Consider the following 13,712-nt stretch of genomic DNA (forward strand, 5'->3'; position numbering starts at 1 on the left):
CTGCTGCTCCCAACTGGATATTTGAGCAGCAAATTGCGAAACTCAATGGATAATAAAAAGAAATAATGAAAAACGAACAAAGTTCAAGTCAAAAGTGTCGAGCTTTCCACTTTCGACGCGCGCGGTGCGGCTTCGCCAGGTGTACGTACACCCGAAATGCGCAAAGTTGCACGCCGCCGATCCCGCGTTTTGCGCTTTTCCATTTCACTTTAATTTCATTTGCAGAATTCGTTTTTGAACTTTAATTTCGTTTTAATAATTCATTTTTGTGATTTAATTCAACTGACGAATTCCAAGCGAGTGGGAACGATGTTGAACGAGGTGTATGTACACCTGGTGCAGCGTGCTGCTTGGCGAAAGCAAAGTTCAAATTTTAAAACTTTCAGTTTCCAATTTATTTATTTTATTCTTTAGAAGCTGCAACTCGAAGTAAATCTTTTCAACTTCGAAACCCCACTTGAACTCCGCCTGCTGCTGCCTGCGAGTTGAATCTGCTGCTGCGCTGCAGCAGCAACTTGCTGCAGCAGCGCAGCAAGGCGCGGGCGGGAAGCCAGAGGCAGCAAAAGAAATTTAATTAAATTAATTTAACTAATTTAATTAGATGATTTTAATGAATTAAATGAATTAAATGAATTAAATGATTTAAAGATTTAAATTGAGAAGCTGCACTTCTCGAGACTTTCTGTCTCTGTCTCTGTCCAAATGTTTCTCTTTGAAAAGCAGCAAAGGGCCTCTGCTGCAGCGCAGATGCCAGCAGCAGCAACGTGGCCTTTTTGAGCTAACTCTGTTGCTAGCACCTAGCAGCAGCAGCAGCAGCAGCAGCAGCAGCAGCAGCAGCAGCAGCAGCAGCAGCAGCACACAGGCAGCAGGAGGCCGCTGCAGGAGTGCAGAGAAAGAACTTGTGCTTAGAGATCTTAAAGACTGGCTGGGGAGTCTGGAGTGGCTATAAGGGAGTTGGCCTCGGGGCAAGTTGCTGCAGCATCGACGGCCTAGGCTTGCGTGCCGCTGCTGCTGCTGCTGCTGCTGCTGCTGCTGCTGCTGCTGCTGGTGCGGGGTCGCAATGGGTAGAAAGTGCGTGTGGGCGCGGCTGGCGTTTCAGGTGTACGTACACCTGAGGCCGCGGGCGCCAGGGGCGCCCCCGACTTGGCCGTCACTTTTGCTTTTCTGCACTGCTGGCTAGCGGGGCTTTGGGGCGGCTTTGAAGGGCTGGAAGGAAAGAATAAAAAGGAAAAAGGAAAAGATTTGGAAATTAGTGGAAAAAAGAAAATAAAAAGGAGCAGCAAAGGCCGGGGGCTCCGCAGCAGCAGCAGCAGCAGCAGCGCCGGTCATGCAGCGCGAGGCCCGGCGGCGAGAAGCGCGGGTTGGGGGCCTGCAGCTTCCTCTTGGCCGAAAATTTCTTTTCCGTTTTTTTAATTTCCAAAATAAAATTCATAAAAAATAAAAAGTAAACTCCTCAGAGTTCAGAACGAAGCGATCGGGCGGCTGCGGACGCCGCGGGAAGTGTCGATACACCGCGCCACTGGCCCACTCGCGCCGCGCGCGATCTTCGACTTTTTTCCGCAAAACTTCGAATTTTTTCGCAAAATTCGGAGTTATTTTCTCTTTTTATTCTTCATGGGGGAGGAAAACTCCCGAGTTTCCGCCTGAGCTGCCCGAATCCACCGCTAGCAGCAGCAGCGCAGCAGCGCAGCAGCGCAGCAGCGCAGCAGCGCAGCAGCGCAGCAGCGCAGCAGCAGCAGCAGCAGCAGCAGCAGCAGCCGCCGGCTCGCAACGATGGAGAAGCTCGACTCCGCTTCTTCGCCGCGGTCCCCGCGGGCGCCCTCGGTGAGTCCTTTGCTGCTGTCGAGCAGCGCAGCAGCAGCAGCAGCAGCAGCAGCAGCAGCAGCAGCAGCAACTCGAAATACTTGAACTGCAGCAAAAGCCTGCGCCTTTGCCTGCAGGCCGAGGCCGACCCCCTCACCCTCGAGGTCCGGGGCTTTCTGGAGGTCTTTGGAGTCCGCACGGGACAGTCCAGCGACTCAAGTAAGTTTGCTGCTGCGCTGCAGCTTGCTGCTGCTGCTGCTGCTGCTGCGCTGCAGCCTGCTGCTGCTGCTGCGCTGCAGCCTGCTGCTGCTGCTGCGCTGCAGCGTGCTGCTCCTGCTGCCTCGCGCTAGCTTCCCGCGTGCATGCATCTGACGCCCGCTGCTGCTGCTGCTGCTGCTGCTGCTGCGCTGCCTCTGCTGCGCCCCTGTTGCTGCAGTTGGCTCGAGGCGCAGCTTGTCGCTCTCCCGCGGCTCCTCCCTGGGCCGCACTGCCACTCCTGCTGCTGCTGCTGCTGCTGCTGCTAAGCCTGCAGCAGCAAGAAAGGCCCCGGGGGCCCCCGGAGAAGCAGCAAAGGCCAAGCAGCAGGAAAGAGCTGCTTCAGTGCCCTCCAAGAGCCGCCTGGTCAAAAAAGCTGCCCCGGGGGCCCCCAAAGCAGCAGCAGCAGCAGCAGCAGCAGCAGCAAAGGGCCCCACAGCAGTGCGGCTCATGAGTGCTGAAGCCAAAAAGCAAGACAAAGAAGACTCTTCAGAAGCCCCCAAAGAGCTGCCCCACAGGCTGGTGGAGAAGACAGCAGCAGCAGCAGCAGCAGCACAGGACCCCAAGGCAGCAGCAGCAGCCCCTGACGACCCAGCAGCAGCAGCAGCAGCAGCAGCAGAACCTGCAGCCAAGCAGCAGCCCGCCCCAAAAGCAGCAGCAGGGCCCCCCACGGCCAAAAGGGTCTTAGCCAAAAAAGAAGCTCCTCCAGAAAAGCCCTCAGAAGAAGCAGCAAAAGCTGCTGCAGCAGCAGCAGCAAGAACTGCAGCAGAAGCCCCAAAAGCTGCAGCAGAAGCAGCAAAAGCTGCTGCAGCAGCTCCCGTGGCCAAAAGAATCATAGGGAAAAAAGCAGCACCTGCCAGTTTGCTGCGCAAGGGAAGCTTGGGAGCAGCAGCAGCAGCAGCAGCAGCAGAAGGCAAGGCTGCTGCAGAGAAACCTGCAGCAGACGCGGCAGATGCAGCAGCAGCAGCAGCAGCAAAGCCAGCAGCAGACGCAGCCCCTGCAGCAAAGGCAGCACCCGAAGCTGCAGCACCCAAAGCTGCAGCAAAAGCAGCAGAAGCAAAAGCTGCAGCAGAAGAAGCAAAAGAAGCAGCAGCAGCAGCAGAAGCAGCAGAAGCAGCAGAAGCAGCAGGTGCAGCAGCAAAGAAAACTGCAGAAGCTGAAGAAGCTGCCGACGCAAAGAAGGACGCAGCAGCAGCAGCAGCAGCAGCAGACGAAGCCGACGCAGCAAAGAGTGCTGCAGCAGAAGCAGCAAAAGATGCAGCTGCTGCGGGGAAAGATGATGCAGCAAAGGATGCAGCAGCAGCAGCAGAAGCAGCAGAAGATGCAGCAGCAGCAGCAACAAAGTCTGAGGCTGCCTCGAGCAGCCCGGATGCAGCAGCAGCAGCAGCAGCAGCAGATGCTGACGCAGCTGAGCAGCAAAAAGGGGAAAAAGAAAAAGAAAAAGTAAAAGTGGAGCAGCAAGCAGCAGCAACAAAAGAATCCAAGATGCAGCAGCCAGCAGCAGAAGCAAAAGAAGCAAAAGAGGGGGCCCCACAGCAGCAAACTGCTGCTGCTGAAATAGCTGTGGAAGCAGCAGCAGCAGAAGCAGAGGAGGGGCCCCAAGCAGCAGCAGCAGGGGCCCCTGCTGCTGCTAAAGCTGCTGCAGCAAAGAAGGCCCCGGGGCTTGCTGCTAAGGCAGCAACGCCAGCAGCAAAGACTGCAGCAGCAGCTGCGAAGACACCTGCTGCAGCAGCAAAGACCCCAGCAGCAACAGCAGCAAAAGCCCCAGCTGCAGCTGCTGCAGCAAAGACACCTGCCGCAGCAGCAGCAAAGACACCAGCTGCAGCAGCAAAAACGCCGGCAGCAACTGCTAAAGCACCAGCTGCAGCAGCAAAGACGCCAGCTGCAGCAGCAGCAAAAACTCCAGCTGCAGCAACTAAGGCTCCAGGTGCAGCAGCAGCAAAGACACCAGGTGCAGCAGCAGCAAAGGCACCTGCTGCAGCAGCAGCAAAGGCAGCAGCTGCAACAAAAGAAGCAGAACCAGCAGCAGAAAAAGAGGGGGAAGGAGAGCAGCAGGAAGAAGAAGAAGCGGCGCAGCAGCAAGAGGAAGAGAGCACCGAAGCAGCAGCAGCAGCAGCAGCAGCAGCAGAGCCTAAGAAGGCAGCAGCAGCAGCTCAAGCCCCTTCGGCTAAAGTTCCCTTGAAGAAGGCAGTTCCAACTCCACCGCCCGCAGCAAAAGCAGCAGCAGCAGCAGCAAAAGCCGCGCCAGCAGCAGCAGCAAAGACAGCAGCAGCAGCAGCAGCAAAAGAAGCGTCCGCAGCAGATGCGGCGAAGGCAGGACCGCCAGCAGCAGCAAAGACGACTGCAGCAGCAAAAGCAGCACCTTCTGCTGCTGCTGGAGCAGCAAAGACAGCTGCAGCAAAAGCTCCAGCAGCAAAAGCAGGCTCTGCAAAGGCTGCAGCAGCAAAGGGAGCAGCAGCAGCAGCAGCAGCAGCAGCAGACTCCCAAGCCGAGGCGAAGAAAGACGACAAAGAAGCAGCAAAAGGCTCTGCTGCAGCGCCAAAAGCAAAGACACTCATGCACAAGGCTGCTCCCAAAGCAGCAGCAGCAGCAGCAGCAGCAGCAGCAGCAAAGACAGAGCCCGAAGCCTCTAAAGCAGCTCCGGGGGCGCAGCAAAAGGGGGCCCCCAAAGAGGGTAAAGGAGCTGCTGCAGGGGCCCCCGGGGCCCCCTCGAAAGAAGCAGCAGCAGCAGAGGCAGCAAAAGCAGACAAAACGCCAGCAGCAGCAGCAGCAGCAGCAAAAACTCAAGATAAGGCTTCGCCGAAAATCGCAGCAAAAGCCAAACCCGCAGCAGCAGCAGCAGCAGCAGCAGCAAGAGATGAAGTCCCCACGAGCCCTCCCAGCGCGAAGACACCGAAGAAGAAAGCAGCTCCGGCCTCTCCCTCTTCAGCAGCAGCAGCAGCAGCAGCAGCAGCAGCAGCAGCAGCAGCAGAGGGCCGCAAAAGCGAAAGCCCCCCGGGAGAAGCCAAAAGAGCCAGCAGCACTGAGTCTGAGGGGCCCCACAGACAAGACACTGCAGCAAAACTCAGCCCCTCGGGGGGCCCCCCTTCTGGGGGCCCCCCTGGGGGCCCCCCTGGGGGCCCCCCTGGGGGCCCCTCTGGGGGCCCCCCTGGGGGCCCCCCTGGAGGGGGCCCCCCTGGGGGGCCCCCCGAGGGGGCCCCTGGGGGCCCCCTCGACGAGTCCGATGGCTGGTCTGTTTCTTCAGATGGGTTTATGGGGGAAAGAGCAGCAGCAGCAAACAGCAAAAGCGACAGCAGCAGACCTGCTGCAGTGCCGCGGCTGAGCCACATCCCCTCCAGGGACAGTGAGGGCCGTTTGCTGCTGGGGCCCCCCCTGGGGGGCCCCCGGGGGGCCCCTTGCTGCTCTTTCGAGCAGCGATGGAACAGAACAGGAAAGTGAGGGAAGCAAAAAAGGGAAAAAGAAAAGTTTGAAGACAAAAGGGACAAAAGGGAAGAAAGCTGAGGGGGGGGTTGTTAAGAAAAAGAAAGCAGCAGCAGCAGCAGCAGCAGCAGCAGCAGCAGCAGCAGACAAGAGCTCGGGCGACAGCTCCGACAACAAAGGCCTCGAAAAGAAAACAAAAAAAGAAAAAGCTGCTAAGGGGCCCAAGGCAGCAGCAGCAGCAGCAAAAGACAGCAGCAAAGGCACTCCAGTGAGGCCACAGGCACAGGCAATAAACTAAAGCAGCAGCAGCAGCAGCAGCAGCAGCAGAAGCAGCAGCAACAGTGCAATGAGGAGAGATCAGCAGCAGCAGCAGCAGCAGCAGCAAAACAGAGACGCACAGACAGAGGCACTGATGCAGAGAGACTTAAGCAGACAATATAAATAGAAATAGAATCACTGCTGCCTCTGCTGTTGCTGCTGCTGCTGTTGCTGCTGCTGCTGTTGCTGCTGCTGCTGCTGCTGCTGTTGCTGCTGCTGCTGTTGAGAATTAGACACAAGCAAATTAACGTGTGTAGCGGCTCACAGAAACTGGGCAGAAGCCCCAGGTCAAATAGCGCATCTGCTGCTGCTGCTGCTGCTGTTGCTGACTCGATTGCTGCTGCTGCGGCTGCTGCTGCGGCTGCTGCTGCGGCTGCTGCTGCTAATTCGATTGCTGCTGCTGCTTGGTTTGCCGCAGACTCTGAGCCGGAAAGGCACGCCGCAGCTGCTGTCGCAGCAGAACAGCAAGCAGCTGCCAGCAGCAGCAGCAGCAGCAGCAGCAGACAAGACAAAAGAAAAAGAAAAAGAAAAAGAAAAAGAAAAAGAAGAAGCAGCTCCTCCTAAGGCCCCCAAGGCCCGCGTTGGCAAACTTGGCCAAGCAGCAGTAAGTCTGCAGCAGTTCAGGTGTACGTACACCTCAGCTGCCGCGGGGCAACTCTGCACAAATGCGGGCAAAAACTGAAGATAAAGATCTCCGCAGAAATATAAATTTGTGCAAATGTCTTTAATTGGTCTTTTAGTCTTTTAAAAACTCAAAAAAGAAATAAATTTGGCAGCAAATGTGCCGAGAGCGGCTTGCGCGCATTTGTGGGCGCAGGTGTACAGACAGCCACGAATGGGCGCAAATAAATACTAAATGAATGCAAATAAATGAAAATAAATGAAAATTTATGAAAATTAATGCAAATAAATGGAAATAAATCCAAATAATTGAAATTAATGCAAACAAATGTGAAGATGTGAATAAATGCGCGAGTTCTTTGCCTGCGGCTGCTGCTGCAGGAAGAAGAAGCAGCAGCTGCTGCGCCTCTGAAGAACCTGGGCAGCAAAGGCAAGCAGGCAGCAGCAGCAGCAGCGCCAGCAGCAGCAGCAGCAGCAGCAGCAAAAGGCAGCGCGCGGCAGCCCCCGAAAGAAAGTGCGCAGCAGCACAGCAGCAAAGAGCTCAAAGAAAGAGCAGCAGCAGCAACAACAGCAACAGTAGCACCAGCAGCAATTGCTGCTTCGAAGGCACCGGCAACAGCACAGGTTATTACGGAAGTCATTCCAGCAGCTGCAGCAGGAGCAGCAGCAGCAGCGCCCGCAGAAGCAGCAGCAGCAGCAGCAAAGCCGCAAACTGCAGCAGCAGCAGCAGCAGCACCGGAGAAGCTGCAGTCGCTTCGCGAAGCAGGAAAAGCAGCATCAGTTGTGTCTTTTAAAGGACTTTCTCCGCAGCAGTCTTTTTCGAGTTCGGAGGAAGGAGCAGCGGAAGCAAAAGGTGCTGCTGCTGCTGCTGCTGCTGCTGCTGCTCCTGCTGCTGCTTCCCTCGCCAAACGGTTTGCTGCACTGCAGCAAAACAAAGGAGACTCCCAAATCTCCCCGCAGCCTTCAAGAGCTTCCACGGGGCTTCAGTACTTGGCGTCTCTCTCAAAGAAGCTGCCTTCCAGCAGTCAGTGCTGCTGCTGCTGCTGCTGCTGCTGCTGCTGCTGCTGCTGTTGCTGCTGTTGCCGTTGCCGCTGCTGCTGTTGCTCCTGATGCTGTTAGTGACGGTGCTGCTGCTGCAGCAGCAGCAGTTAAGCAGCAGCAGCACTTACCCTCCTGCTTCTGTCGCTGCTGCTCCTCTGCTGCAGTGCGTAGACCCCGCGCTATAAAAGCCGCTGTATCTGCTGCTGCTGCTGCTGCTGCTGCTGCTGCTGCTGTTCGCAGGCATGTCGAAGCTGGCGTCTCACCAGTCTGTGAAGGGGGCCCCTGGGGCCCCGGGGGCCCCCCCAGGGGCCCCCCCAGGGGGCCCCCCAGGGGCCCCCCCAGGGGCCCCCGGGGGCCCCCAGGGGGGCTTTGGGCCCCTGCCAGGCCATTTGCTGCTGCGGACCCGCAGCTTTTCTCCCGCGCTGCTGCAGCAAAGACTGGAGAGTCCAGAAGTTCATGGGAAGCTGCTGCAGCATTCTGCTTACATGCAGCAGCAGCAGGTGCCTTGGCGGGTGCCTGAGCGGGCTTCTGCAGCGCCAGCAGCAGCAGCAGCAGCAGCAGCAGCGCAGCAGCAGCAGCACAGGCGCAGCGGCGGCAGCAAAGCCTTCGCCTTGTTCTCCCAGTGCTGCGGCCTCCCCTGCTGCGATATACCGCAGGAGGCGCCTCAAGTCCACAGAGCCAGCAGCAAAGCCCTGAAGCAGTGAGGGTTTAGGGTTTAGGGTTTAGGGTTTAGGGTTCAGGGTTTAGGGTTTAGGGTTTAGGGTTTAGGGCTTAGCTCTGGGGGATAGGAGCCACCGTGCTGTGAATGAGAGGCGGACGCTGGCCTTCAAGACATTCCGGTTTCTGTTGATGCGCTCCAGAGGGTTTAGGGTTTAGGGTTTAGGGTTTAGGGTTTAGGGTTTAGGGTTTAGGGTTTAGGGCTTCGGGGGTTTTGTGTTTGTGTGCAGGCTGATTTCCCAGCCCTCGCTGCGAGCAGCTCCTTCTCGCCAAAGCAGCAGCAAACCTGGACAGGGTTCAGTAAAGGGGGCCCCCAAGGAAGCAGCAGCTGCTGCTGCTGAGGGGCAGGGGCCCCCTGCTGCAGCAGCAGCAACAGCAGCAGCAGCACCAGCAGCAGCAGCAGGGTACTGGGATGCCGAGGGCAACTGGGTGCCCACAGGAGACGGCGGGCAGCAGCAAGGGGGAGATGCAGCAGCAGCAGCAGCAGGAGACGCAGCAGCAGCAACAGGGTACTGGGATGAAAACGGCAACTGGGTGGACACTGCAGCAGCAGCACAACCAGCAGCAGCAGCAGCAGCAGCAGCAGCAGGCTACTGGGACGAACAAGGAAACTGGGTGAGCACAGCGGGCTACTTTGATGAGCAGGGAAACTGGGTGCAGCAGCAAAATAATCAGCAGCAGCAGTGGGACCAGCAGCAGCAGCAGCAGCAGTGGGACCAGCAGCAGCAGCAGCAGCAGTGGGACCAGCAGCAGCAGCAGCAGTGGGACCCGCAGCAGCAGTGGCAGCAGCAGCAGTGGGACCAGCAGCAGCAGCAGCAGTGGGACCAGCAGCAGCAGCAGCAGTGGGACCAGCAGCAGCAGTGGCAGCAGCAGCAGCAGCAGCAGTGGGGAGACGGCTACGCAGGCTACTATGACCAGCAGGGCCAGCAGGGGAACATAGAGCAGCAGCAGTAGCAGCAGCGCCACTGCAGCAGCTGCTGCCGAAGCTGGCAGCCACAGCAGCAGCAGCAGCAGCAGCAGCAGCAGCAGCAGCAGCAGCAGCAGCTAAGGTGCAGCCCCAACAGCAATGCTGCCACCATGTGGGGCCAATGCAACAATCAGGACTTCAGTGAAGACGGAGTCACTGGAAGCTTAATATTAGCAGCAGCAACAGCAGCAGCAGCAGCAGCAGCAGCAGCAGCAAGGCAGGCGCTGCTGCAGCTATAGGTGCTGCTGCAGCAACAACTATAGCGATCTACCAAAAGATAACTTGCCAATGAAGGTTCCTGGAGGCTTTTGCTGAACAGCAGCAGCAGCAAAAGCCGCACCAGCTCCAGCAGCAGCAGCAGCAGCAGCAGCAGCAGCAGCAGCAGCAGCAACTGCTTTTTCAGTTCTTTATTTCCTCTATTTGCAAATGACATGTGCATGCAATTTGCTTCACTGCCAAATGATGTGAGATGCAACTGCAGCGCCGCTGCCCCGTTTTCTCAAAGCAGCAGCAGCAGCAGCAGCAGCAGCAGCAGCAGCAGCAGGTGCAGTTGGTCAGGCTGCTGCTGCTGCTGCTGGAGCAGTAGTCGTATTAGGTGCAGCAGGTATATCTGCTGCTGCTGCTGCTGCTGCTGTTTTATGGGGGCTCCCCGCGGGCTGCTGTGTGGGGTGTCTGCACAACGGGGTGTACGTACACCTGGCTCATTTGCTGCTGCTGCTGCTTCCCCAATTAGACTGGACAGCAGCTCCATTTAATTGCTGGGTATTCAACTGGACTTTGGGGCCCCTGGCTAGCTAGCTAGCCAGCTAGCTAGCTAGCTAGCCAGCTATTTGGCTAGCTAGCTATCTAGCTAGCTAGCTAGGTAGCTGGCTAGCGAGCTACTTAGCTAGCTAGCCAGCGAGCCATTTAGCTAGCTAGCTAGCGAGCTATTTAGCTAGCGAGCTAGCTGGCTAGCTAGCCAGCTATTTAGCTAGCTAGTTAGCTAGCTAGCTGGCAGCCACTCTGTGCACTCCTCAAGGCCGAGGTCCAGTGGTCACTTTGCTGCTCCCCAGTGGACCACCCGCGGCGCCTTTTGCTGCGCTTAAAAGGCAGCAGCAGCAGCAGCAGCAACAGCAGCAGCAAAAAGTAATTTGAAATAAAACAAAAGAATTTCAAAAGATACAAAAATAAGAAGCTGCATTGGCTACGCTAGCTGCAGCTAGCCGCAGCTAGCCGTGGCTAACTGTAGTTAGCCGTGGCTAGCTGTAGCTAGCTGGGCTGGGGGCTGTAGCTAGCTGTGGCTAGCAGCAGCTAGCAGCGCAGCTAGCTGTGCAGCTAGAGCTAGCGGGAGCTAGCTAGGGGCAGCCGTGGCTAGCTGCAGCTAGCTGTGGCTAGCTGCAGCTAGCTGTGGCTAGCCAGCGCTTTGCGTGCCCCTGGCTAGCTGCAGCTAGCTGCGCCTAACTGCAGCTAGCTGCTGCAGTCAACCTAGCGGCAGCTAAGTGAACTGCTCCACCCTAAACCCTAAACCCTAAACCCTAAACCCTAGGCCCTAAGCCCTAAACCCTAAGCCCCTAAACCCTAAGCGACGCAGCTCTCAGCTGTAGAGCCCTTCAGCAGCTTTTTCGCCGCTTTTGCATTTATTTGCTTCTTCGAGCTGCAGCGCTGCAGCAGCAGCAGCAGCGGCGGAAGTGGGGCCCCGCAGTGGCGGCGAAAGAGAGGGAAGGGGCCCCTAAAAAGCAACTTTGAAGTTGAAAAATGATTAAAATGAATATTATAAATCAATTAATTGAAAGAAAGAGAGAAAATGGAGGTGTTCAGCCCGTGATCAGCTCGGGGTGCTTCCGGGTTTTGAACGCCTGTGTGTGTGGCAGCGGGAAGCGCGGACTCGCCGCCTTCTGGCGCGTTTCGGAAGCGCAAATAGATTTTAAAGATTAATTTCTTTGAATTAAATTCATTTTATTTGTTGTGAGAGTTCTGTGGCGGTCGCTCGCGGGCGCGCGCTGCTCGGGTGTATGTACAGCGCTCGTTGACAGCATCGACGGCGGCGCTGGGGTGTACGTACAGCCGGTGTAGCGCGCGTTCTGCCGCGTTTTTGCGTTGAAATAACTTCATTTCGAGTAAAGTGCATTAAATAAAAGTGGAAAAGCGGAGAAAGACGGCGAAAAAGGGCGCTTGGGGGGCCCCGCGGCGCAGCTGCTGCTTGCGAGCCGGTGGAGATCTGCTGCTGCTGCTGCTGCTGCTGGCTTCGTTTTTGCCCGTCTTCGAGTTCTTTTTCTTCTTTAATGCAGCTTTACTGCATCTTTAACGCAGTTACTGAAGTAATGAAACGAAGAAAGCCGCGGAGTTTCCCCTTTTAAGCGCAGCAGCAGCAGCAGCAGCAGCAGCAGCAGCACCGGGCCACCGCCAGCGCCCTGCTAGCTCTTCTTCTTCTGCTCTTCTAACTCATGGAGACAAACAAAGACAAAAAGATTATAAACAACAAAATGAATGGTCTTTTCAAAAAGGGTTAATTCGACAAGTGAGGCGCCGCAGCCCCAGCAGCTTGGCCTGGCTTTCTAGGGTTTAGGGTTTAGGGTTTAGGGTTTAGGGTTTCGCCGCTCTGCCCCCCCGCTGCGCAGCGTGCGAAGCGCAGGCCAGCGCCGCATCCTCTGCTGCTGCTGCTGCACCTGCCCTGGAGCCCTTCACGCGCCTCCCGCTGCTGCTGCTGCTGCTGCTGCTGCTGCTGCTGCTGCTGCGCTGCAGCTAGCTCTTTGCTTTCGCCTTCATTTCGGCCCAATGCCAGAGTCAGCTCAAGACACCCTGGGGGCCCCCAGTGTACGTACACCCCGGGAGGGGGGCCCCCTGCCAAGTCCCAGGCAAGAAAGTTCTCCCGAAAGTCCCCACGAAGTATCGGAAGAGGGGCCCCTGGGGGCCCCCGAGGGGCCCCCGGGGGCCCCCCTGGGGGCCCCCCTGGAGGGCCCCCCGGGGGCCCCCCTGGGGGCCCCCCTGGGGGCCCCCGAGGGGCCCCCTGGGGCCCCCGAGGGGCCCCTCGGGTCCCCCAAGCCGCAGGCTGCCAGCGGAGGAAAGGCCCCTGCTGCAGCAGCAGAAGCTGCGGCTACTCAAGCAGCTGCTGCGCGGACTGTAAGCTGTGCTGCTGCTGCTGCTGCTGCTGCTGCTGCTGCTGTTGCTGCTTGTGGTGTTGCTGCTGCCTTTTTCCTACTGCTGCTTGTGCTGCTGCTGCTGCTGCTGCTGCTGCTGCTTCATGGGGTGGTGTTTACGCTTCGGGCAGCTGAAGGAGAGACAGACGGAGTCTTGTTGCCGTTGCTGCTGCTGCTGCTGCTGCTGCTGCTGCTGCTGCTGCTGCTGCAGGCGTCCAGCAGCTCCGAGCGACAAGTAAAGCGCCACCGGTCTTCGTTGAAGCACAGCAGCAGCAGCAGCAGCAGCAGCAGCAGCAGCAGCAGCAGCAGCAGCCAGCCGCACCGCGCAGTGACCTTCACTGAAGAAGTTTTTGTTGCTGAAGTCCCAATAGAGAAAAACTCCCACGTGGCCATTCCCCTCACTGAGGGAGACATAGAGCCGCAGCAGCAGCAGCAGCAGCAGCAGCAGCAGCAGCAGCAGCGGCAGCAGCGGCAGCAGCTGGGCTCCCCCAGGGGCCTCACGAGAAGCCCCTCAGACGGTGAGCAGCAGGCCTAGGCTACCCCGAAGGCCCGGAGCTGCTGCTGCTGCTGCTGCTGCTACTGCTGCTGCTGCTACGACAGTGCTGCTGCTGCTGCCGCTGCTGCTGCTGCTGCTGCTACGACAGTGCTGCTGCTGTGCATGTGAACATCTTTGCGCTCAGGACTGCAGCAGCCAGGGGGCCCCTTCTCACCGCGGGGTTCCCCAAGGGGCCCCCTGCTGCTGTGCAGGGGCCCCTGGAACTTCGAGACCCGCCCCGTGAGGGTCTCTTCTCCGGGGCCCCTTGAGTGGTTAGTGAAGTTAATAATGTGCTGCAGCGGTTCGCGGCAGTGGTGACGCAGCAGCAAACCCTAAACCCTAAACCCTAAACCCTAAACCCTAAACCCTCGCCGCAGGGGAAACCCCAAACCCTCGGCGGAGGCCGCGGGGGCCCCCGCTGCCCGCAAACGCGGGCAGCAGCCCTTATTTGGGTTCGCCGCAACCCCAAACCCTAAACCCTCCAAACCCCAAACCCTAAACCCTAAACCCTAAACCCTAGCTGTGGCAGCGGCGGCCTGCACTCCCGGAACACCCCTAGGGTTTACGAGGCTAGGGTTTGCGAGGGTTTGCGAGGCTAGGGTTTACGAGGGTTTACAAAACCACAAGTAATAATAAAATGCACATTTGGTGAGACAAACAGAACAGCAAAAGAGACAAACGCACAGGGGGCCCCCAAGGGGGGCCCCCAGTGCATTCTATACAACCCCCTAAATGAAATAGAAACAGGGGGCGCCTCCGGGGGGCCCCGGGGGTTTCTGTACCCTTTTTGGGGCCCCCTGGGGCCCCTCTTGGGGGCCCCAGGGGGCCCCACGGGTATCTAGCTGTTCCCCGGGCCCCCGGGGCTTCTGACAGTTCTCTGGGGGCCCCTTGGGGGCCCCTAAGGGGGCCCCCAAGTGGG

The 13,712-nt window shown here is 58.0% G+C and overlaps 2 protein-coding genes across 2 annotated transcripts; both read left to right on the top strand.

The window, feature by feature from the left end:
• Positions 1-2,508: 2,508 nt before the first annotated feature.
• On the top strand, positions 2,509-9,129 carry ENH_00055980 (hypothetical protein, conserved; the record flags this gene model as incomplete). The annotated part of the gene is made up of 6 exons (XM_013583849.1): positions 2,509-5,410; positions 5,625-5,746; positions 6,215-6,400; positions 6,799-7,441; positions 7,699-8,158; positions 8,406-9,129. The coding sequence occupies 6 exons, from the start codon at positions 2,509-2,511 to the stop codon at positions 9,127-9,129; spliced, it is 5,037 nt and encodes a 1,678-aa protein (XP_013439303.1).
• A 2,767-nt stretch (positions 9,130-11,896) lies between these two features.
• Positions 11,897-12,793, top strand: ENH_00055990 (hypothetical protein; the record flags this gene model as incomplete). Its single annotated transcript, XM_013583850.1, has 2 exons — positions 11,897-12,241; positions 12,470-12,793. The coding sequence occupies 2 exons, from the start codon at positions 11,897-11,899 to the stop codon at positions 12,791-12,793; spliced, it is 669 nt and encodes a 222-aa protein (XP_013439304.1).
• Positions 12,794-13,712: the final 919 nt, after the last annotated feature.

This window comes from Eimeria necatrix, genomic scaffold (genome assembly GCF_000499385.1).
Source record: "Eimeria necatrix Houghton genomic scaffold, Enh_scaff45, whole genome shotgun sequence".
Classification (NCBI taxonomy): Eukaryota; Apicomplexa; class Conoidasida; order Eucoccidiorida; family Eimeriidae; genus Eimeria; species Eimeria necatrix.